Source organism: Pseudopodoces humilis, chromosome 10 (genome assembly GCF_049639895.1).
Source record: "Pseudopodoces humilis isolate 2021_Gansu_Grassland_sample_001 chromosome 10, ASM4963989v1, whole genome shotgun sequence".
Lineage (NCBI taxonomy): Eukaryota > Metazoa > Chordata > Aves > Passeriformes > Paridae > Pseudopodoces > Pseudopodoces humilis.
In genome coordinates, this window is record NC_142209.1 from 8,326,623 (window position 1) to 8,351,702 (window position 25,080).

General features: G+C 40.5%; 1 protein-coding gene across 2 annotated transcripts in view; it reads right to left on the reverse strand.

The window, feature by feature from the left end:
- BRINP3 (BMP/retinoic acid inducible neural specific 3) overlaps positions 1 to 25,080 on the reverse strand; it is a 227,529-nt gene that overhangs the window by 68,761 nt on the left and 133,688 nt on the right. For both annotated transcript variants that reach the window (XM_088060433.1, XM_088060432.1), the window contains exons 3-4: positions 19,357 to 19,547; positions 10,243 to 10,433 (exon numbers count right to left, since the gene is read on the reverse strand). In XM_088060433.1, coding sequence (XP_087916559.1) covers positions 10,243 to 10,433; positions 19,357 to 19,547 — 382 coding nt within the window. The remainder of the gene's footprint in view (positions 1 to 10,242; positions 10,434 to 19,356; positions 19,548 to 25,080) is intronic.

Below are 25,080 nucleotides of genomic sequence, written 5' to 3' on the forward strand. Positions count from 1 at the left end.
CAACTTAATACTGAAGCGTTAAAGTTCATTTCATATGGCTGCTTCACTTGTATGGAAAGTTGTCTGAGAACACAGTGAGTCTCAATATTGTTATTTCATGAACTAAACTAGAAGAGATATTTTAATGTACAGAAGACTGCTCTTAGAATTAGGCTCTGAGGGCAGCATTACCCAGACTGACTGCTGAGCCCAGCTGGAAAATCCTTCACATCATCCTGATTCATGGGAATAGAAAGACCTATCAAATACCAACATCTGTTCATTAAAACATACATATCCTACTATGGGTAGGGAAAAAAAAATATTTAGAATATAGAATATAGGATCTTTTCCAAGGGGTTTTATTCATTCCTTTCTGGTCCTTACATAGATGAGCCAATGGCAAGGGCAAAGAATGATGCATCATAAGGGCAAGTGCATTTCTTCCATCAAAAAAATACAGAAAAAGAGAGAGCCAGAGTTCCTGTGAGCACAAGAATCTAGGGAAGGAGGGAAGTTCAGAAGGAAAAAAAGGAAACCTATGAAAAGAAAGCAGCACTTCTTATCAGGACTGTGGAGCCCTGTGGAAGTGAAAGGACTGTTCTGCTCAGAATTGAAAGAAACTCAACCACCTGCAGGTTTTGATTTGTTTCCATGAAGATGACCATGTGAGATAGGACATGTCCAGCTCCTTTCACGGTATGGTAGGTGAAAAACCTCTTGACAAGGGTTGTTTTCTCAATTAAAGAATTTACACTTGTAAATATCTGAATTAAATTCAGATATGCCACTGTATATTTTCTTTATGCCCTTTTGCTTATCAGAATATTTATCTCAAATGCATGCACAATTATTTCTAAGCCATTGCACAGTGGTGTCAGGGTAGAACTCTCAGGGCACACACTACAGACTTGTCAGTTTGGGATGTTTGCATCAAGGAAGGACAGATCTTCCCCAGTGTAAACCAATACCAAAGAAAAGCAGACCAACACATTTTATTTTTTATGCCTGAAGGAACATAGGCTATTTATTTCTGACATTGGCTCAGTATTCTTGTGAATATTGTGTTTCAAATGGAGAACTGGAGTAAGAACAAACTCTACTTAAGTAGGTTAAAACATGACAGAAAAATATTTTAATGGTCCTCTTCAAACCATTTTCTCTATTTTCATCAAGGCTTTATCATCACCTAATTTTACACATTAAGAATTTCATTAAAAGCTGAAGAAAAAACATGGAATGATTTTTCATTTGCAAGACTCTAGATACACTTGGAGAAGATAAAATTAAATTTCTTTGCAAATTAATGTATTATTTGGGAGACTCCCATATCCTCCATTTGTTGGAATTATTAAAAACGTTGGGAAATTATGAACTATTATAACCATGACACAAAAGGGCCTTTTTGTTATATCTTTTCATATTACTTTTAATAAAATTCAAAGGAAGAATACCCAAAGCCCGTGAAATGTAATAGCTATTCCCTGAGAATTAAAGGGTTAAATTGAGCTGTCCAGGGAGAGATAATTAATAGCACTTTGATAAATTGGGAAGATGGTAGTTGATGCTGACTTGTGGAAACCCTGATCTCAGTGATACCAACATGAGTGAGAGGAAACTTCCTTGATGCCAGTGGCATTTATTCCTTGCATAAGGTCAGAACCTCACCATGAAAAATCAGAGTCACTTTTTTATTTTGCCCACTGGATTCTGCTACAAAGCCTGTAGAACTGTGGTGAAGCTTCCAACCTTTCAGGCATTAAAGATCTGAAAATAGTGATCACTCCATAGTGCAGAAAGTCTCCTGAATAAATAATGAAACCTTTCTTAAACCCAGCTCTGCTTCAGCATGTAGAGGCATTATATGCATTATCTTGTAAGAGATTAAATTACAGTTTTGCTGTCAGACATGCAAATGCTGCTGAAGCTCCGTGAGAAGGTCTACAAGGTAAAAATAACAGTAAAGTGCAGAATACAGCAATGATATAACTCTCAGTGCCAGTTATCTGTGAAAGATTTCCACACAAGGGATAATTTTTCACACTAAATTAATAGATCAAAGGGAATGATTGCAGATTGAATCATAAACCATAATAACAAAACATGAGAAAAGGTATTATAGCCAAGAATTACCTAGGAAAAATAATATGAAAATGGAAAACCTTCCACAGCCTTTTATTATTCTCTAAACTGATTTCTTCTGATGCAGAGTCTCTATTCGTCTGAGATACTCTTCCTAATCTGACCTCTGTGTTCATACAAGCTGTTGATACATGCTATCTCCTATTTCTGAGAGCTCAAAGGCAGGGAAATGTTCTGTGAATTTTTTAGTTGTTGCTTGACATTCTCTGACCTGCTGGCAAGCAGTAGCTGCCAATTAGAGGGTGGAGGACAGGCAGAGGGCTGAAGTTTCCCAACCCATACACAAGTCAGCCAGAATAAAGATCAAATTTAAATCTGTACAAAAACCTTAGTGCCTGCAAATTCCTGCTGGAATGCTCTGTCTAACTGCACTGTTCAATATGTTCACTGTGGAGCTCTCAATACTAAAACCCTTCTCCATCTTCTGGGTTTATTTACTTAAGTTTCTTTTTTTTTTTCGGGAGGGAAAAAAAAAATGGTATGGAACATTTAAAGAACTGTAGTGTGAATTGTTTATAGGTTTTTGACAACTGTGATGGCAAGTGTTGTGTGAGTGCTGTTAAGGTTTCTCGTTTACATATGTATATTTATAGCTCGCTTGGTGTTTGGCAGTCTTTATCTCCCTGTTTGTTTTTTACTCTTCTCTCTTGACTAAACTCATAACTAATAGAAGAGCCCTTCAATTTGTTTTGCTCTATCATGTAATGCATCCTATCCTATTCTGTTGTTGTTTTGTGGTGTTTTGGGGGTTTTTTATTAAGTGGAGAATAGTTATCCAAAATGCTTATCCAAGCATCTCTATTATGTGCTATTTTATTGTTCTGAAAGCATCTCACGCTGTGCTGCCAACGAGCTGGCGATGCTGTAACTCCTTGCCCTCATTGCTGCTCTGCACACACTGCTGCAAAGACAAGGAGAGGGTAGCTGCTTCTGGAGGCTGCTGAGACTCGTCTTTAATGAGTGTGTGGTGCTGCAGATGCTGTGATGGACCGTGGCAGTGATGCTGCTGAGTGAGAATTGAGGGTGATCAGTGAAATGCTACTGCCTTAACTTCCTGGTCTGGGTTTGGAACCACAGCATCCCAGACCGGTTTGGCTGGGAAACCCATCCATCCCACCCCTGCCATGGGTAGGGACACCTTCCACTACTCCAGGCTGATCCAAGCCCTGTCTAGCCTGGCCTTGGACACTTCCAGGGATCCAGGGGCAGCCACAGCTTCTCTGGGCACCCTGTGCCACGACCTCATCAGCCTCACAGAGAACAATTTCTTCCCAATATCCCAGCTAACCATGCCCTCCTTCAGCTTAAAGCCATTTTCCCTTCTCCTATCACTGCTTCCCCTTGTCAAAAGTTCCTCTCCAGCCTTCTTGAAAGTCCCCTTTAGATATGTTTTATCCCCCCCCCCACCTTTTCTCCCACTCTCTGAAATACTGAGGGCCAGATTCTCACAGCAATTGTGCTGTTTTACACCTGCTCAAGAACTGACCTCTATGTTACCTTTCAGAGAAAGCAGCCCTGGAGATTCAGTTTAATTAAAACTCAACTGTCCGAATGAATTAAAGGGTTCTTTTAATATCATCACCTTAAATTCCTCAATAAGATATAGAAATAGATCCCTAGCCTTTCACCTGGTGTATTCTTAATATTAGTGAACAGTCCATACATAGCAGCCACTATCACTATGGTGAATTTAATCCAAAGATCTCCAACAGCTCCCACATAAAAAAAAAAAGAAAAAGTACAAAACCTCAGGTATTTTTCATTTTTATACTGACACGAACTGAAATCCCATCCTGTGCAGCAGAAGATGGTACAGAGACTTCTTAGCTACCTTTGGGAGATGCCCAAAGTCTAATTGCAGGTCCCAGTCCTTCTGGCAAGATAAAATAATATCACAAATTTAAATTTAAAATTCATACCTAGCCATACTTGCAGCAAGCTGTGTTTGAAAAGCTCTTAATATTGAGTGAGATTTCTAAAGACACCTGCAAAAGTATTCAATTCTCACAGAAATTTTGGGGAAGAAAAACAATTTCTACATAATCCCTAACTCTTAACTCCCCCTTGGAAAAATGTCAAGCTTTGGTCACGTATGAAGGCAGTCTGATCTCCCAGGGTAGTGGAGAACTTGGCATTTCATAATGGTCCTGAGCAGTACCTGCCCTTGGAAACCTGTCCTGTGGCTTTTCCTTGACATTCCTAAGCCTTGTCACCAAACCTACAAAATGGTGAAATCCCATATGTTTTATAAGAATCAATAATTCCTGGTTCTTAATTTTGTTTATTGTTATAAATAAACTTACATTTATATTTCATTTGTTCAATGAAATCAAGAAAAAGCTGCTATCACAGGACTTGCCAAAGCAATGTTTCTAACTGTGATTTTATACTTTAAAGTTGTTGCTGGGCATTTTTTTTTTTCCCAATCTTTGGTCCTTTACAAGGTTTCACAGCTGTAGTCTTAAATTCTACCCAAAAACTGAATGGATAACGTGAGGGCAAGAAGGGTTTGAGATCTGGATTTCAAAAGCTTCCCAAAAATTTGCCGTTTTTACAAAACCGTGCAAACTGTTGAGATTTAGAATTTGCCAGAAATCTGACAAAAGCTCAAGGCTTTATAGTATTTCAGCATTTCTACTCTTTTGATTACGGCAATTACTTGAATTCACGGAAAAACACATGCAAATAGGAGGTATAAAGGAAAAAAAAAATAATCAAGCAAGCTTTTTCAGACAAAACAAACCAGAAAAAATAAGGTCTGTATTTCAGTCTTAGTTTTGAGTGAGAAATTAATTTCATTACACTTAAGTTTTCCTCTTTAACAGCCCACCATGAGTCACTCACGGGTTAATTATAGATAATCAGATATAGTTACCACCACAATAGAGCCCTGCTCTTTGTAATCTAAACTTCTCAGATAAAACAAAATGTTTAAATCTCTCATAGCGAAGAAAAAAAGTGATTTGGGGAAAGTAAAAAGCAAATTGCACAATAAAATTTAATTGGAATTACAGGGCACGTTCTCAGGGATGTTTATTCTTTCTCACTCAGATGGAATAAATGGGCTGTAAATAGCTGTAAATAGCTGGTGGAAAATTCAATTTATGCATCTGTTCTTCTGTTGCCTCCTGTTCCTTTGTTGCACTGTGGCTGTCCCAGAACTCTTTGGACTCTGCAATAACACCTCTGCTGTACTCACCTGGCCCAGCTCCCACTAAAGGAGGTGTATTCTGGGATGGAGGACAATATCCTCCAAGAGACAGCTATGGAACAGCCTCACTTCATTAATGGCAATGCCATAACATAACTGTGTTTATAATTTTGCAGAATGCAGCGAGACTACTCAGTAATATTTAATTTACCGCGCAACCATGCTGGTTTTTATGTGCTCTGCACAATTGTTTGGACTCATTGCAGAAGTTTGTTAGGGACAGTGCTGGAATTACAGCTTGTAGCAAACTGGAATTGTGGTCATCTGAGAGGAGCACGCCGCTGTCTCCTAGAACTGGGGCTCAGGAAGCAGGGTGAAATCTAGATGTACTGTGCACAGCCCTCTCCACCCACTCACAACCACAAAACTCTCTAATGAGCTGCTGGGAGCGTGGCCCCACCACCTGGCTGAGCTCAGCAGGGTCATTTTGCCAGTGGCAGTGACAGGAGATGGGGAAAAAACGCTGCCTTTATCTGTATTCTGCTCCCACAGCCGGGCAGGGTTTTATTAGACAAGAGCAGAGCACACCCCATCATCCTAATAGGTTATTAATGAGGAGAACCAACAGCCATCCGTGCAGCTGAAGAGAGGTTTTCGAGGGAAAACGCCTCTAAAATGAGCGTGCCAAGGAAGAGATGTTGGACGTGTCATATTTCAAACACAACAGGCTGTATGTTCATGTAAATGTTATGCAAATGAGACACAGCCCTCAGGCACCTGGTGAGGTTCCAGCAAGGCCCTGGAGGCTCCAAACTGTTGATTTAGCACACGAGCCTCAGCACTTGCACTAAAATGCATGTGCTAAAATCATATTTAAAGAATGCATGTGTCAGGGACTTTGAAATATATTAAATATTGATACAAGCTATGGGCTCTTCCCATGGACATTTTGATTTCCAGTCAGAAAATGTTGCCACGGAATGATGTTACCTCTTTTAATGTGGAATAAGTCTGTGTGATTAATGCAAAGCCTTCTTCAGCAGCAGCAGCCTCAATGCTACTCTTAAGGATACTTATGTCTTGGGTAGCAGGAAAAAATAGGACAAGAGAGAAGTAGGAGAAAAAAATTACAAGAAAGGACACAGAATTAATGTAGTCATTTGTTTAGGAGATGCATCGTGTGTGGATAAAAATTACCCCCTTTTTAGGATAAAATCTGCAATTTTTTTTCATAGAAATAGAGAAAAGAAGAGGTGTGAGAGTGATGCAGTCTAACCTGAAAAGGGACACTTATACCAATTTGGGGGAAAAAAGAAGGAAAACATATTGGCTTTCTTTGTGGGGGGTAGTGTGGTTTTGGACAAAAGTGCATTTGTAATCTCTCTTCTCAATTATTATTTTAGAGGTGTCCCAGCCATCAAGATAGCTGTCTCTGAGCACTGCAATGGGAAAAAAATGTTGGTGTGCAAGCAGTTGTGCTATTTTTTCCTAACTCCTGATGCAGTTCCAGATTGCCCATAGTCACAGGAAATGTGACAAACAATAAGCCAAATAGCAAAGCAAATTATTCCTGCTCATTTCAAAGCCTAAACTCCAGGAACCTGAGTGGCAGATTTCATTTGTGCACCAGGGTGCTCTGATTTAACTGCAAATGTCAGGGATTTTGATTTGTGTTTTAAGTCTTTTCTGTTCCATATCATACTTTTGTTTGGTTGGTTTATTCAGATATGCATTCCCAACAGGGTAGTTATGTTCTTCCTAGTAAGAGCATGAGTTATATGAAACATTTTTGATACTCTCAGCTCTCCCTAAAATATAAACAGCTCTTGTTAGTATGGTAGAGTTTAGAATACTGCGAATGAAAAAGCCATCCAAAATTAATAAAAAATGACAGTATCAAACACTAACTAGGTCCTGAACATTATTTTTTGTTGTTGTTGTTGCTAACTAGTCAGTAATCAGTCGGCAATCATGCTGGGAAAACTTCTAATATTACTTTAGAATTTTAGGGATTTCTCAACCTCTTGCAATACCTTTTTGTTGGATTTCTTTGATGCTGGTCAAAAGGGAATTAATTATGCCAAGCTGCGAGACCTTTTCTTGGGCTCTTTTGGCAAATCCCCTGTGCAGAGGAAGGCTTTGAGCAAGAGCTGTGGTGAGCACACCAGACATGGGAGGTGCTGGTGTTGGAATTGATGCAACTTTTAAAATTTTTACCCAACTTTGGTCCAGGGGTTTGTTTGTCTCTGCCCAGGGGAAAGGAATTAAAGTTTCTTTTCAAAAGACTGTTCTCTGGGCAATGCCTAATGAAGTTAGCATCTACAGCCTGTAAGTAGCACATGAGGATCTAATTAGCATCGAAGGCAAAGGGATCAATACCCATAGGAAACCAAATCTTGCAAATTGTGTAATTTGGGACTAATGAACATTGAGCCAATGAATTTCTCTGGGTTTTGTCTGTATAAGTATGTGAAAAGTCTAGAACCAGGTGTGATGGAATGATTTACTCTGCACAACCCAAGCAACGTGTGCATGAAATTATTTCTGTTGCACATCCTGGCCAGAACAACACCCTGGCCAGAATAAAGTAATGTCTTAATTCTCCAACACTAAAAATTATGTTGGAGAGGTTTAGGTTTTTTCCCCGCAGTTTTGGTGACACTGGGACTTAAATAACTGCTCAGGACTCTACAGTGTAACAAGCACTGGGGTAATCCTCCCTGCAGCAGCACAGGAGGAAGCTCTGATGGTCACCCTGGTCCCCAGGTCCTTTAGGGTGTCACTTCTCCCAGGCCAACCCTCAAGCTGGGACACAGATCTGGTTCAGCAGCTGTATGAAAAGTACTCTAACTAATATGTCACTATATATGTTTTAATGAATAGTCTTCAAATGTGCCACTTACACCCTGGATCTAAAACTTTACTTGATGATTTTCCAATTTAGAATAGCAGTCTTTCAGAAACCTGTGCATATAGAACAAAAAAAAAAAAAAAGCCTTCCTTGGCTATTTCTGTGCTCTTGTGTTTTAACAGAAACAGTTTTTTTTTGTTCAATTAATGTTCTGACAGTAGAAATTTGTCATGCAAATGTTCCCAGCCTCTCAATGAAAGTGGTGAAAGAAGCCAGGGTTTCATTTATCAGCGCTGGTGCATCTGATGTGAGAACCATTTCCTGGAGGCTCCTGCCGTCAATTTACCAAAGCAGATTTGCTGGTGGACTAACACTTGGTTACATCTCAGCAGGAGGTTGGAGAGAAATCTTTCATTTGTAGTGCTTGCAGAAATCTTTGGACATGCAGAAGGTTCACCCTGTAAACTGTAGGTGGGCAGGGTTGAATTTTGCATTGTAACACAAATTTTCTTAAAAATATTTTGGTGGCTAGAAAGGGCAGATTTAGTTCAGGCAGAGTTTTGTCTCTACAGTTCTATGTTCTATCACTTGAGTTACCACTGATTGCAGCCACCCATTATCTTCACATAAAAGGAATTTCTGCATGTGGTGAGAGCCTGGTTTTAAAGGTTGCTGTACATCTACATAATAAAGAGTCAGGTGATGAAGGCAAGTCACATCTGAGGGATGAGTGATACCATGGTCTGCAGCAAGAATCATAGAATTCAGTCATTAAGGTTGAAAACACCTCCAAGAGCATCAACCTTCAAACCACTCTGTCAAATAACCCACATCTCATCCACTCACTTCTTGAACACCTCCGAGGATGGGGACTCCACCACTGCCCTGGACAGCCCCTTCCAATGCCTCACCACTCTTTAAGGAAGGAAGTGTTCCTAAAATCCATCCTGAACCTACCCTGGAGCAACCTGAGGCCATTTCTTCTTGTCTATCACTAGCTGCCTGGGAGAAACTCCAATCCCAGCTCACCACAACCTCCCAATCCAGTCCTTCCTCCAAGACCAGGTGATGAGATGGGCAGCCTTAACCAAACCCTGGGTTTGTTCTGCTGCACTCTCAGCTCAACTCTGGCACCAGCAGATGACCAGAGCTGAGCTGGGCTGAGCTGCCATGGCACCATTCTGAGATGGATGGGACTTTGGGAATGTCCTTCACAGACCAGCAGACAAACTCAACATGTGCTGTGGAGCCACAACTTCTGGTTGTATCCTTCCCCCAGTAATGGCACTTCCAAGGAAGTAAATTTGTATTTACTTGAGTTAGGAATTGCATCTGGTTTCATGTGTCTTTAGTGAAGATCTTGGTTACCAGTAGAGAGATCCGATGAAAGGATCCTAAATCACATCTTACATCAAGAGCTTCATAATTACTGCACATTCAACTGCAAGTTACAATTGTGTTTGCCCTTCAAAGCTGGAAATGAACTGGGAGAGGATTTTTCAAATGGGTAACATAAGTCTAGAGGTCTCTTCAGGAGGACAGCTGTTGCTTTCTGTCCTACCTGGGGCACTGATCTTGGTCAAACATCCTCTGGTGCAAGGAGTGACCTGCAGCAGTCAGCACAGAGGGTGCTTTGACTGACAAACTGTGCTAAAACTAGTTCCTAACAGAAAATAATACATCTCGATGAAACATGTCGAGCCAAGAGCTCCAAATTGTTCCAAAGGTCTTTTAAAAAATATAAAATTCAGTCACAGGAGTACAATAACTATATTTTTAAAAAAATTAAAAAAAAATAAGAAAAGGCATGAGAAATATAAATCTGTCTGTAAATGGAGTTACTGATCACACATGTTCATAAGGTTCTCCCAATGACCAAACACTTCTATAAGCACTTCTGTATCAATAAAATTATGTATCATTCATCACCAATATCTCTAGTACATCGTTAGACCTTCTTCCATGCCAGCATCTTCCTTACAAATTTAATGCTTTGATTTGGGTAAGAGAGATAATAAAACTGATTGCTTTGCTAATGCTTACGAATCAAACCACACTTCCCCTGAGGAGCAGTGCAGCTGGGAGCTGCCCTGGAGGTGTGTCCTGGAGCTGTCCCTACCTTGATGGCGGTGGAGGCGATCTGGATGTGGTGCAGCCGGCGCAGGGTGCTGTCCCTGTCGATGAAGTAGGAGGCTGCCAGCTGGTGCAGGGTCTCCAGTGTCACCACAGAGCTGTTGGCGCTGGGGTCGCTCCCGTCCGACCTCTTGCTCAGCTTCCGTTTGTCCACAAAAATTGTGAGTGACTCCTCTCCTGGGCAGGGAAACAGAAGCCCCAGCAAGCATCAGCAATGTGCAGCAACACAGAGAGATTTTGTAGACATGCAACTTTAAGCGCATACAAAATGTGTTTATTTCCAAGGTCACTTAATACATTCATTCTGTAGTGTTCTATGTTAGCATAAAAGAAAATGAAACCAGTGTAATACTTGAGATGTTCGCTTGTTTCCTTCTCTCATAAAGCCTATCATAGCTGACTTTACAAGAAAGGCACCTTGTTGCACCTTGTTATGAGTAACTATGTGCTTTCTAATCAATTCAGCAGTGCCTGAAATCTGAAAGAACATTTGCCTTGAACCAAATTTCTGCAACAGAAAAATGTAGGGTTTTCAGAAAGTTGGTGGTTTTCCACCAAGCTCTGGCAACTTGTGTTGTGGATTTCTCACTTCCTGTCTCTTTATAAAGATGTGGATAAATACTGTTGAATTCAGAAATTTTAATTTCTGTAGGATTATTGAAAACCAAAAATCTGACTTGCTTAACTGCATGGGTTCTTAGGAACATTTCCAGAACAGACCTACTGGCACTGTCAAATTTTCCATGTTTATTGTCTACTTCATGGATATATTTTCCTGTGTTTCAGGCTAAGCAAGAATTCATTCATTTATTAAAGTGTTTAGGCAAACCCCTTTACATGACAAAACAAATTGGAAAATCAATTTCTGGACCCATTATTTTCTTCTGTGTAATTTATGTCCAAAATAAATTGGACAGAAGAAAATTTCCTCACCCTCTGAGCATGTGTTTTGTAACATGCATTCTTCAGCATTTAGCTCAACAATTGATTAATAATGTCATTATACCTGGATTTTAGGTGCTGAACAACTCCACTGAGTGCCTTTCTTTTCCTAGTTCCTGGAAGGGAAGTTACCCTGCTAAGGTCTGACTTGCCACTTGTGCTACTTTCACTGCTCACCCATCTGCTGCAGTGGCACTTTGCCCGTGCAGAGCATGGGATGCCAACTTCAGATGGGTTTATGTGCCAAAAAATAATAGCTGTAGGATAAAAATCTAGGATGAAAACATGACATCATCTTTAGAAGGAGCTAATCTTGGTAGTGAGCAATGCTAAGTGAGGAACGTGTGCCTCTGTGCAGGAGATCACATTTGCTGGCAAATTTTGACTCACAAAAATTGTCTTTGGTTAACATGAGCACACTCCTTGTTCCCCAATGTACATTATGTGTTTCCCAATCTCTCAGAAATTCAGAGGACAGTCAAGCCCTTCAGATCTTACACAGGCAAAACTGGCATTATACAGGAGCTTTTTATCTAAATAGACCTGCAGGGTTTGTCCAGAATATTTCTTTTTCCCTGGAAGGGACAGGTGGCTGTTCCAGCTGCAGCTTACCTCAGTTTCCACCACTGCATTTATGCTTCTCCTCCTACAGTTTCCTAATGGGTCATTATTTCTGTGCATGAAGTTGTCAATGCAGGGATTAATTGCCCGAAGCTCCAAAGAACTAGGAATTAAAACAGCCTCCTTAAGTACCAGGATTTCCCCACCCAATTATTTAATCTTTCTGCTGTAATATGTGGATGAAGGTTCACAACTGCCGTAAGGAGGGAGCTGGGAAAGCACAGCAAACTCTAACAGCCTGTCCCCTGAGAGAAATCTGCCATCAGAACCTGCTCCAGGTTCCAGCTTTGCTGGCATTCAACTATGCCCATGCAATAAAACCTGACTTGCCACAACCTGCCATGGGACTCCAGCCAGGATAAAAGACATTTCTGGGATGAAAAGCAATGGAGTGGGCTCCAAATTTGAGCCAGATTTGAGATTTGAGCCAGGGGCCGTGGGTTTTGTGCAGCGGTCTTTGGAGCTACAAAGACATGGTTTAGAACAGATATTAGGAAGAAATTCTTCCCTGTGAGGGTGGGCAGGCCCTGGCACAGGGTGCCCAGAGAAGCTGTGCCTGCCCCTGGAAGTGTCCAAGGCCAGGTGGGAGAGAGCTTGGAGCAACCCAGTCCAAGGATGTCCTCCAGCCCAGACTGTTCCATGGTTCTGTGGTATCAGAGAAGACAACATCCGAACTCAGAGGGTGAATATTGTGTCAGCAACGAGCTCAGGCTGCACAGATTAGGTGCAAAATTTTACTAGGAGCTTACTCTCCGTGTTTTCACCTTTTCTAGAGTCTGAGCTAGTTTATTTAGATTGAAGTGGCTTTTGCAAGGTCAACCACCTTTCCACTGAAAAGATAATGAATTGTAAGGGCAAAGAAAACAAGGACTTAAAGCTGCAGAAAATCTCTGGAAAAGATTACAAAAACTTTTTTTTTTTTTTTTTTTTTTTTGGAGGTTCTTTGTGTTTCATTACCACAGAATCATAGATTTATAGACTGGTTTGGGTAGGAAGGGACTTTTAAAGATCATCCAGTTCTATCCATGCCATGGGCAGGGACAACTCCCACTCTCCCGGGTTGCTCCAAGCCCCATCCAGCCTGGCCTTGGACACTTCCAGGGATCCAGGGGCAGCCACAGCTTCTCTGGGCACCCTGTGCCAGGGCCTCCCCACCCTCACAGGGAGCTGAGGGTGATGTTGTGATATTCCTAACATCTAATCCATGTTTCCTCTCCTTTAATTCAAAACCCTTCTCCCTTATCCTATCACTATCTGCCCATGTAAAAAGTCATTCTTTTTCTTTTTTATAAGCCCTTTAAAGTCCTGGATTGCCACAATAAGGTCCCCCTGGAGCTTTCTCTTTTCCAGGCTGAAGAATCCCAGCTCTCCCAGCCTCTCTCTGAGAAAACCTTCTCCAGGCCACAGAGCACCCACCACACCTTGTTCTCATGTAAACACTTTTGACTGATCTGTATTAGTCATTAGCAGAGATGGTGGGGTTCCTTATACTTCAACAGAATTCTGCTAAGTTTTAGTATTAAAACAGAGTTTGTTGAGTTTTTTCACATAAAAAAAAAAATCTCAGGCATTTTCCCATTCCCTGCTCTCCAGGAGAAGACAGCAGAACTGCAATAAAACCTCCCATTTCAAAAACAAACAAACAAACCTTGAAAAAGGACAGGGTGGTGTGTTGTGATGTTTTACTTTGATTAGAACATCTCAGGAAAAGATCATTTGGACCACATCAGAGTTTTCACATTGTCCTGTTTGTCTTGTCCTCCTTGACCCTACACTTTCCATGGTAGGTGTGGATCCCCTGGCACCCCCAGCCCTGTCCCCACCCCCTAGCAGATATGTTTGGGTTCTCATTCTTTGTAACCAGACTGAAATAACTTAGAATATTTACATGGCACCTCACACAAGTAGTCCTGGCTTATCTCTGGCACTCCCAGGCACTGTGCTACCAGCAGGTGCCATCAGGGGCAGCTCAAACTTGCTGCACAAAAGACTTCTCACAGAGTTTTTCATCCGTCAGAGATGATGGATCCCTTGCTAGAAAAAGTGAATTCCCCCATACATCGGAGCTTAGGCACCCCTGTCCCTGCAGAACTGTGAAAGGGCTCCCTTCAGCACCCAGAACTCCAGGGTTTGGGAAATAACACTGCCAACTCTGGTTTGGAGGAGACAATTTGAGTTTTAAGTTCATTTGGAGAAAATTAAACCCATGCCAAAAGAGACTCTTTTGTAACATTGAAAACATGGATGAATCTTGTTTTTCACTGTTAACTGTGACCTGTCTGCCACCATAAAACAGGCTAAGAAGATACCCAAGCATCAGGTAAAAACAAGTGTGATTTAGAAAACTGGTCAAGGTTAAAAATTTTAAGAACTGAAAAGGAGCAGTGACAGTGAACACTTATAACACATGATTATTCAGCATCAAATCCTCCCAGCTGTGCTTTTTACAAGCTCTGAAAGCAGCATTTGCTCTCCTTCCCAAAATTCAAGAGACAGTAAAATTCACTTTCTCAGGTTTAAAGGAAGTAGTAGCATGGAAATACTTAGTTATGCTTACAAAACAATGCTACATAGCCCAGTGGGTGGTTCACGAAGCTCTCAGTCACCACAGGGATGTTTTATTGCCATGTGGGGCTGTCACTGACAGAGAGTCATTGCAGGGGCAGGGGACTGATGTTCATGCTCTTCACTGACCTTACCACAGTGTCCACTACTGTCCCCACCAGCCCTAGAGCATACAAGCTTTAATAACTTCAATTTTTAATTCTTGCTGGGTTTATAAGAACATATTGCCCATGATATATGTTTATAAATTCAACTAGCTCCCAACACAGTTAAAAAAAAATAAATAAATTAAATATGTGTATAGAAATTCACTCAGATATACAACACATCTGTGGCCATTTAGATGTATGACTCCTAAGTAACAGTTGGTAAGTGGCATTCAGAAACTAGAAATTAATTTTGTGCTCATCTTAAGAACATAATCAGGAGTTATTTGAATTAAAAATGCAAATCTCCATCAACATGGCGGAATTGGAATATTGCTGTAACAATTGCAGCTAAATATAACCATCTATAGAAGGAGTAAATATATTTTGTTATACATACCAATGAATATTCATATGATTTAAATACGTAGTGCTATCTTGTGCCTCAGTTGTTGAGAGATTGTTTGCCTGTACTACCCACATCTTTGGAATAATAAAGGAATTATAGGCCTTGATGTTTCATATTTTCATCTGTAGACTGGGAAGTGGTAGGAAAAGGCAGTGATCCAAGCAGTTCCCATCACTTTGTGTCAGAGAGGAAACAGGAATAAAAGAACACTCCAAGGTAGCTATAGCTGAGCATAACCCACAGATGCCTACTTGAACCTCTCTCTTCATACACATAAAAGTCTCTTACACAGGACTAAAGGTCTTTGGCCTAGGAACTCCTCAAAGGTTTCTGATTAAATAAAATACCTCAGCTACTACCTAAATAACTACACCTAAATAAATACACCAGCTACTACCAGCTAGTGGAAAATCTATTCCTGTCTGGATCACCAAAGGTACCATTAGGGTTTTATCAGGTCATTTTCCCAAAGTTAAGCAGATGCTGGTAGAAATGCACAGGCTGAAAAACGATATAAATTAATGTCAGGCCAGATGTGGTACCATTTCCATGGTCCAAGTGAATAACAGTGCACGTTAATTCTATACAGACCATCTGTTTAAGGATTTAAATTTTTTTCTTCATTAAGTAGACGGAAGTGGAAAGAAAGTTAATGTACTTTGTGCTTTTCCCCCTCCCCTTAGCTTCCATAATCCTTGATGCTGTGAAATTTACATATCTGAACGGGGGCTGTGACTGGTGCTTGCAAGTCTGATGCAAAATTTTCAAGTTCCTTTCTCACATCAGTCATTTGAGTCTGTCTTCTCCTTCTCTTATTTGCCAATAGTTTGTATCTTACTTTGAGGGAGTGTTGTGGAAAGCAAAGGTTGTATCAGCAGTTAGTGTAAGTGCTAATAAATCCTTCAGAATTCATTGAGATTCACTGTTTTACACCACCCGACAATTTTCCCCATCTTTGCAGGCAGAATAAATACGCAGCTCCAGGGAAATACTAATGAGGAGCAGAAAAGCTGGCACTTGGGGAAAAGTAAAGGTGTAACATCACACTTGCAGGGCTGTAATCAGAGGGGTTGGGGTCGAGCTGATCTGCCCACACCTGTTAAGACTGCCTGTTTTAAAGACAAAACTACCTTCCGACTCACAAAGCCTTCAACAACATCAAGGGCTATTTCTTGACCCAGACAGCTGAATGGATTGATGGTCTGGTAATGAACACCTTGAGCAGAGATGACTGACAATAGCAGTAAAAATAAATCTACCTGGGACATTTCAGATGACCACTTAGACAGTTTCTTAACGAGGTTCTCCTTTCATAGGAACCTTCGGCATTGTCCTGCAAATTGGTTTATTCAGAGCAGTTGACTTGTTTCCAGGTGCAAGGAGGACTTCCTTGCAAAGCTGTCTTCCCAAATCAGTCTCACTTCACCCAAATGCCTGGAACAAGAGCCTATCATCTCATTGTGGTGTTCTAATTATCCTCATCACCAACTCTACTGCTTTGCTGAATGGCCTTTTCTGTAGGAACAGCATTAAAGGGAACGTCTTTAACTCCAGGGGGATTTGGTTTTGTCCCCTCACACTCATCCCACAGTGGTAGCCCAGGCTTCCCTACAGCCTCCAGCTCCAAAGCTCACACTTTTTTTTTGCAAGCCATTAAGGTGTAGTTCCAGCAAACTGGACTACCATTGCATGGCATTGTGAGCAGGCAAAAAAGAGAAAAGTATAAATGCAAAACAAAAGGAGGGGAAGTAATAATGAGTGCTCAGTCTGCTGGGTCACACAGGGTCCTTCAATCATGCAGCTTGGAGCTGCTCATTACGGACTTTGGGCTTGTGTCACAAGGAGATAAAATTTCCATAAGAAATAAAAGCAGTGAGAAATGTCACTTTCCACATTATCTTGTGGCAGCAAGAAATATGGAACTTTTTTCCCTTAGTTGTCATTTCCTAATGCCCTTGAGGGGTGTATTTCTGTGTTTGTGAATAAAGACTAGGGAATGTTTCACAAACAACCATGTGCAAGAGTTCCCTTTATGCTCAAAAAGGGATCTTTATGGAAACCAAATGGTCACAGAGGCACACAAATCTTACCACAGCATCATTCATTTGCCAAGTTTTCCTTTCTGTCCCTGAATACAGATGATTGGGGATTCATTATATAAAAGCACTGTGCACACTCCGTTTGGTCTTCTGCTTTTAACAAGCTGCATAAGTGACAAGCTTTCACAATAAAACAACTTGTAATTAAAGGGAAAGTACTAATACATTATTAAAATAATAAAAAAATCTAATTACATGTTAATCAGATGTGGACAAGCATCTGTGGGAATCCCCATTCAATCCAGCCCAAAAATGAGAACTAACACATCCAGGAAAGTATGGGTTTATTAGCTACCTCATGAAAGCTTTCCGAGAAATTACTAATTCCCTGTAATTATTGTAATTGAACCAATTTTTCAAAGTATTCAGCACCCATCCAATGATAATGTAAGGCAGCAGGTGTGCCTCAAATCATACCTAGAAGTTGAGACTAGGGACCTAAGTCAAATCCCAAGTTAATATGAAAACTCCCTTGGAGTTCATTAAGCGGTGACAGAGCCCAGAAGTCAACACTGTCTTCTTCTGAGTGAAAATTTGGGCAAAGCTGTGGCAGCTACTGCATTTTAGAGCCTTTCTGAGGTGAGAAAATGGTACTTTGCCTCAGCTTCCCTGCAGCAAATCCTGAGGCTTTGGGGAGAATATTGAATGGCTCAGCTAGAATTTTCAAATGTCTTCAAAGGAAATAACATTAAGTTTTAGTTTTACTTAGGTCCAGACCTCCTGAAAGTTGTCAGCTCCGTGGCTCTTTGGTGATCAGTGTGACACTGCTGCTTTGAATGTAAAGATCAGCTGTGGTCATGTTAGGCTGTTTTCCTAGAGCTCTCAGATCCAATTTCACCCTGACAATGAATTTCATCACATGGCTTCAGAGCTACTGCTATTTACATTAGTTAAGAATTAGCAGATAGGTAGCCATACTGAAAAGTAATTTTTACCACTGGATAATCCCTGAAGTAGGATACATGCTGCAGCCAAAGCTTTAATTCTTATGCTTTCTATTTTAAGAAACATTTTCTTTGTTCTTCACCATTTAGTCTTCTTATTCAAATGTGCCATGTGTTCTATACTCAAGAAATAAGTCATTTATAAAACATGTATATTTGCATGCAAAAATATTCAAAGTAATTAAAAGAAATTCAGGGATTTTTGTTACAAATTTCAGGTCAGCACACTTCAATTGTTCTTCAAATTCTAATGGTAATGCTGCAGAGGTACTAGTTCCCAAAATAATGATAGAAATTAGCTCTTTATTTTTTGAAATAACTACAGCAAGACAGAAATCACTCTTGTTTCTAGGATGGTCTCCTTCAAAAGGAGAAGCCTCTGTGAGCCATTTGGGCTCTTACAGATCCCAGCTATCAGCCAAGAGAGACTGGGAGGGCACTCAATTCCTTTACAAATGGCTAGGATTCAGCTATGGAATGTATTAAAGAGAACCATTCCTCAGGTGAATAAAGGATTTCGACAAGCCTGTCCTGCAGGAAGGACACTCAATAACCAGAATTATCTTTAATATTATCACCCACGATGGGATAGAGCTGCATTTCTAAAATGTCAGTTCATTGTGTAATGCCTAGATGGGCAATCACAGGTACTAATTATCTTTCATTCGGAACAATTTATGCTCTCCTTCGAACATTAGGCCTTTTCACCGGATTTCTTCAATCCATCTGGTGACTGGATCCCAATTATGCATGGGGCTACCCTTTCCAGATTAGTCTGTGGGGACTGCAAGATGCGGATTCCATTAAGTTAATGGGAATGACATGGCAAAGCCTCATCATCCCATTTTGAAAATGCAGTCCCACTGGTTAAGTGAAGAATAATTCTAAAAAGGGCAGAGTGACAATATAGGGATTTTCCAACGGACAAAGTAGTTTAAAAGTCTCATAAATTAAAAGATTTGTTGGAAATACTTGTTACTTGGTTTTGGCTCCTTTTCTGCAGGACTGCAAAGGACCCAGATACTTCTGTAAGCTGTTATTATGTAAATTGCTACAAGGACCACTTACAGAACAAAATGTCACTCTCCTTAAGACCTCAGTGCATAGAAAGACCCCCAAAAAGGCTAAGGGCAGCACAGCAGGAGCTCAGGTAAAGCACTTCAACCTTAGCAACCAGATCTCTTCTCTTTTTTGCACAAAATTCTATACACAGCAGGACAAAGGAGAAGAAGGAGTCACAAGACCTGTAGTCAAAACCTCCTCCCACAGAGAGTGCTGCCCATCCTAGCAGCTTGGAGGAGGAGGAGTTGTGACCAGTGCATTTAGTCTACTCACACCAAGCTCATCCACAACATTCCCAAGAATTAGCCCTACCTCCCAGGGTAGCTGAGAGCAGGAAATGTGTCCCATATTTCTTGATCAGGTTTTCTGTGATCTGTTGAAGGGTCGGGCGCCGTCCCAGCAGCCTTATGTTTCGGAAGAACTCAGGGGCGAGTGGCAGTGGGGAGCCAAGGAAATTTCTTCTTTCCACAGCAAGATTGTTTACTTTCCAGCGGCCAAACTCTCTGCAAAACAAAGCAGTTCTCATTCAGAAATGTGTCATTCAGACAAATGTCCTTCATTTGCAAGTGACTCTGCTCTGCTGAGTAGCTGGGGGCGACTCGCTGGGAATTACAACGGGCCTTGACAGTGATACTCTGTCATGTGTTATAGACAGGACAAGCAACGAGGGTTATTTATTAGAAGTGGAGACAGTACTCCATAATAAAATAATTGTTGGGAAAGAAAGAAATAACAACTAAGCCTCTTAGGCTGCTGCTGCTCCTGTTGGTTTTGTGTGGCCTCTGATGTGAATATTGCTCTGAAATGACCCGATTTGGCAGAAACTGAAATGAAAGCAATGATTTCCCCAAATGTGGACCAGATGCAACAAATATTTTTGTTAGAACAAGGTAAATTTTAAAATCTTAACAGGATAGAGTCCATGTTCTTTTGATGTTAAGTCACTTGGCTATTGAGCTGGATAAATTGGATAACTTGAACAAGCACTGTCACACCACATTTGACCTTACTGTGATAACTCCAATTTTCTATAGTTTTGGCTTCCATTTTGGAAAAATACACAGACAGAAAGACGGATTCCTAAAAAGTGATGATGTTTCAATTGTAAGAGAGAAAAAAGTGAATTCAAAGACTAGCCCCTTCCCTTCTCCAAAATAAATCAATGACAGCAGGGAAAACAAACAATATTTTATTAATTTACTTGCCAATTAAGATACCAGATAGAGCTATTAGTGAGAAGGACTCATTGTCCTCAAATCTAGACAAGACAGGCAGCCTTGGCATTAACTTGGCTTTTCCCAGATACAGCAATAGCTGTTTTGGTTACAGACTCTGGCAATGAAGTGCAAGGACCTGAGCACTCTGCTTTAGCCACCACTTTGTTGAGTCTTTTTTACAGCCACATCAATTAGGATTCCTCTTAACCAAGGCTGTAGAAAAGCAAAGAGCTCAGCGAGCTTGCAAGACCCTACTGAAGTTCCTGGGTAAATAGAGAGAAACACTCACGTACAAAATTAACACAAAAGCAGAAATCAAAGATGCAGCAAAAAAATAATATTTGAGGGATGCCAGAAAGAAAGGGTTGCCAGCAGCTGGATGAGCAGGGATGTGTAACACATACTCAACACTAGGATTTGTTGATGCTTTTAAGTCCACAGTTGGTAGTAGAACCCAGATGAATACATTTTCGTGTAGCCCTTCTGCTTCCCAGCCTCCTCCTCTTGCTCTCCTGGATCCTGCCTTTCCTCTCAGACACATTCTGGTAGATGCCATTTTGTAATCAAAAACAAATGTGAAGAATGATGGCAGGGAATGATTTCTCTAAATTAACTGAAATTTAATGTGATTTACCAGTCAGGGGCATGAGGTAAAACAGATCCCCATAGTTTTTCAAGACTCTACACATCACCACTGAAATTCCCAAATTAGTATTTGGGAATTGCTTTCTGATAGGGGATTTTCCAACTTCGTTTTCAGGTTTTGAAGTTTTCTCTCATAACTTTCCTTTCCTTTTAGGAAACTATAAAACCTATAACTTCTATTTGCAGCTTTTATGGAACTACTGTACATGAGTAGAGAGAAATGACAAAAATTACACACAAATATTTTTTGCCTATAAAGTGAAAAAATCCTCATTGTGTATATTGTTCACATTAATGCAGACACTAAAAATAGTGAATTACCCTGCACGGCAAATTTTTAATTTTCAACTGAAATTTTCAACTGCAATTTTCAACTGAAAAACAAACGACTAAAAAAATAAAATTGCAAAAAAAACTTTTTTGTTGTTGTTGTTGTATAAATTCTTTGTATTCTGGTCAATTTTTTCATTTGAATACATCAGAAAAGACTGGTTAACTGTTGTTCCTAAACAGACCAGCAAGACCTACTTTGACAGTAAGAAAATATTACAAGTTTTATCTTGTAAAATATTTATTTTATGCCTTGAGGAAACCTTTTGTTCTAAGCTCACTATCTGAGCTGAGATTCAAACACAATATTAACAGAAAATATACAATTCTTATAAAAGACAGTTTTTGCCACCCTTGATCTGATTTTCATTGTCAGCATTTAAGGACAGAGAAGACCACCCTAATCCCCTCATCCTGCCTCCTTTTTAGTGCAGTCAGAGGAATCTCACCAAATGCCTCTTGCTGTCACACCCTTGGGACTGAGAAGAAACTGTCCCCCAGAAAAACATTTCATCTTGACTTAAACTGCAGGGATTTCTCAGAAATCCTCAGCAATCTGTTGTGGTGTTTGACTACAGAGAGTGCACTCCATTTTCAGCTTGAGCACTGCCAGTTCCAGTTTCCAATTTTTAGAGCCCTTAATGCATGCTGGGCAACTGAAAAATTTTCTAAATATTAGATACATTCTGTGCAAGTAATTAGAGCTCTTGTTTGAATCCCCTCTTAACCTTGGGCTGAGCCCATTGCCTTCCTTGGTGTCTGTCAACAGTGGGCTCAGACATGAAGTCTTACAGCCCTTCTCCACAGGCAGCAAATCCTTTCTTGGAAGAGTTAAACTGGAGACAAAGGCCACATCCATAACAAATTCAGAAGAATTTCCAAGTTGAGGTTGCCCTGACCTCCTCCAAATCTTTTATTTGCTGAATCCAGGGACTGGGTTATTCTGGCACTAGAGAAACTTGCTTGGCTTAAACAAATTTGAGTTCCTTCAACAGTTTTTGCTTCAGAAGGATATTTTTATTTTTCCCTGTATGTTTACAGAGGAAGTAGGCAAATACTTTTGTAAAAGTTTTGTCATTCTTTTTTGGTTCAGAACATATCAATGGAAACATTTATTAGTGTAGCAAGTAATCATCCTCTGAAATTCACTGCTGAGGAATCTGGGGGATTAGAATATGGAAGATGGAACCCTTCTAAAAAGATGACAGTTTTATAATTGTGCCACAGACAGAGCTGAAGCTTCCAGAGATTTTAGAAAACAGGTTTTCTATTTTGGTGAGGTCTTTCTTAAATGAAGTATTTTGGAATTTGGAGAGATGAAGACCTAAACTCTCTGGGAGAGATAAGCAGAAGGTTCATCTCTGAGGATAAAATAGGGATGCAGGACACTAGAAGAGTCTGCCTGGCTCCAGGAGAAGGGATACCTGGATTTGGACAAGCGAGAAATGAAGAGCAGATCTGACAAAATATTTCAGACTTCAGAAGGAACTGGGTTTATGAGAGTAAAGTGGAGGAGCAGGGAAAAAGCTGGGATGAAGTTCAGGGTGAGGGGTTATGGTGCATTATTTCTAGCATGTTGAGTGAAGAGGTTTTCACAAATGCTTTCTGGGTCACTAGTAGCTCCTAAAATTAGAGCTGATTTCCCTTTTTAGCAACATCACTCCATTTAAAATCATATCCTTATCTTCCTTTTAAATGACACATAAGTATGTTTGTCTATATACCCATCCATATAATTTCTCTTTTTTAATCTTAATTTCACTTTGCAAGCAGTGCTTTTCCCCTCTCTTGTCACCCCTTTCTGTGTCTCAAACTCTCCAGACAAAACATTTTATTTTGTGCCCAATGTGCATTATTCCCCTTTGGAAATCAAGTTCCTGCCCATTGCCAAAGGCAGACCAGCAGGTCTGGTGGATTAATACCTGTACTCTGAGCAGAGAAAATGCTGCTTTCTAGAGTCACTGAGTTCCATTCATCAGGAGAACACCTCCCATAGAATAGCACGGCATCAATGCTGGCTGCTGCTCAATAAACCGATTTTCCACTGAGAACAAACACTGGAGCTATGAGAGAGGCTTGTTCTTTCCTACTCTTCATCCTCTTCTGCTCTGTAAGAGCCAAGACCAGCAGCTCCCATGGTGTTCTCAAGGAGAGAATGGCAGGTGGTACCCCCTGTGCTGCCCATCTATTTCCAGCCTGAACAATACGTGAGTCACTGCATGGAGCTCTTTAGGGCTCCAGGCAAAGCCTGCTGTGGAGAAGGATGATGGCTCAGAGTTCCCAGGCTTGCACAAGAGACAGGAAATCAGTCAGTCTGGCTCCTAGGATGAAGCCTATAATGGAATTGTTTTATTATCATAAGTAGTGCCTGAAGCCATGGGCAGCATTCTCTCCATCTTCCCAGATTTCAGAGCCATGGATTTGCATGTGCTGCCACAAATCTGGTCCCTGGCTGGTTGGCTGCCATGGCCATGGGAGCCCTGGAGCCCAGCAGTGCTGATTCAGGGTCAGGGTGGGCCAGAGCCTGTCTCCTGCCAGTAGTTCTGCTGGGGATGCTAGGATGAGGATTGACCAGCCAGAGTCAGTGCGGGATGAAAAGAAGCACAGTTTAAAATGCAGTTGTCATTTAAACACTATTTCTTTTGTTGATGACATTGAGAGAGATGTTTAATCTCAGGAAACCATTAGTGTTCTGACAGGAAAGACCTGATACTAAAGTATCATACAAGTTTTGGACAAATTTTTATCTTCAAAGAAGCTTAAATTGCAAGTGGATCTGAGGGGAATCCTAGGACAGAGGCCAACAAGGGCTGTCATTGTATTCTTTGAGTTTCAAGCCATAGCTTTTTTTTCCAATGTGTACATTAATTATACTCTTGCTTCTATCACTGTATTCATTTCAATACATTTTAAACCTTATGGCATGGGGAGCTATATGGAAAGCTCTCCATAAAAATCTAGATAAAGGAAATTTTAAAAATGCCATTGTACTCTAAAATGGTAGTGTGAGGAGATTTGAAATGGGAATATAATCTTTTTCCATTGCAGTGACTGAATCAGCTTATAAAGAGGTTTACTGCGAGTTTGATGGATCCTGCATAACTGCCTACGGTCAACCACACACAAAACAGAGCCCAGGCAAAATTAATAATGTTAGGCCTCATTTTAAGTATTTTTTTGTGCTTTTTAAATCAATATTATCACTGGTGAGCATAAATAATATTGAACAATATTGCGATATAATGTGGAGAACACTCTTAGAAAATGAGCTTCATATAATTTCTAATACAAAATGTGTTCCTTTTCCTTAAGGTCTTCTAAATGAGACATCTTCACTCTTGGATGGTGAGAACATGACTGCTTTGAATGGGCTGGATTGACAGTGGGAGCCTGAATCCAATGTTTTCCCATGCAGCTGCAAGTTCTGCTGCTGGCAGAGCAGTTCATCGAGACAATACATGGTGTTTTTCTCCTCCTTCCTTTGTTAAAAGCCTGAGGATTTCTAATGCCAGAGCCATGGCTTGAATAAGGCCAAGATGAGATGAAAGTCACTTCATTAAGCTTCTACCTGCTAGCGTTTCCAAAATAAGAAGTACAGAAAATATTTGTTAGAAAAAAAAAATTACTTTTAAAGAGAGGATTCATCCAGGTCTAGAGTCAGGTAATATCCAAGACTGTGTTATTCACAGATTGTCAAGTGAAAATATTCTCCTTACCAGCACAGGTCATAGAACTTTCAATGCTTTTTAAAATCGGTTAAACAATCTGCCACAACCTTTACTAAATGCTTGTTGTGGTTGATTTTTCCATCCCAGGTGGAAAAGGGAATTAGTTACATTGTGGC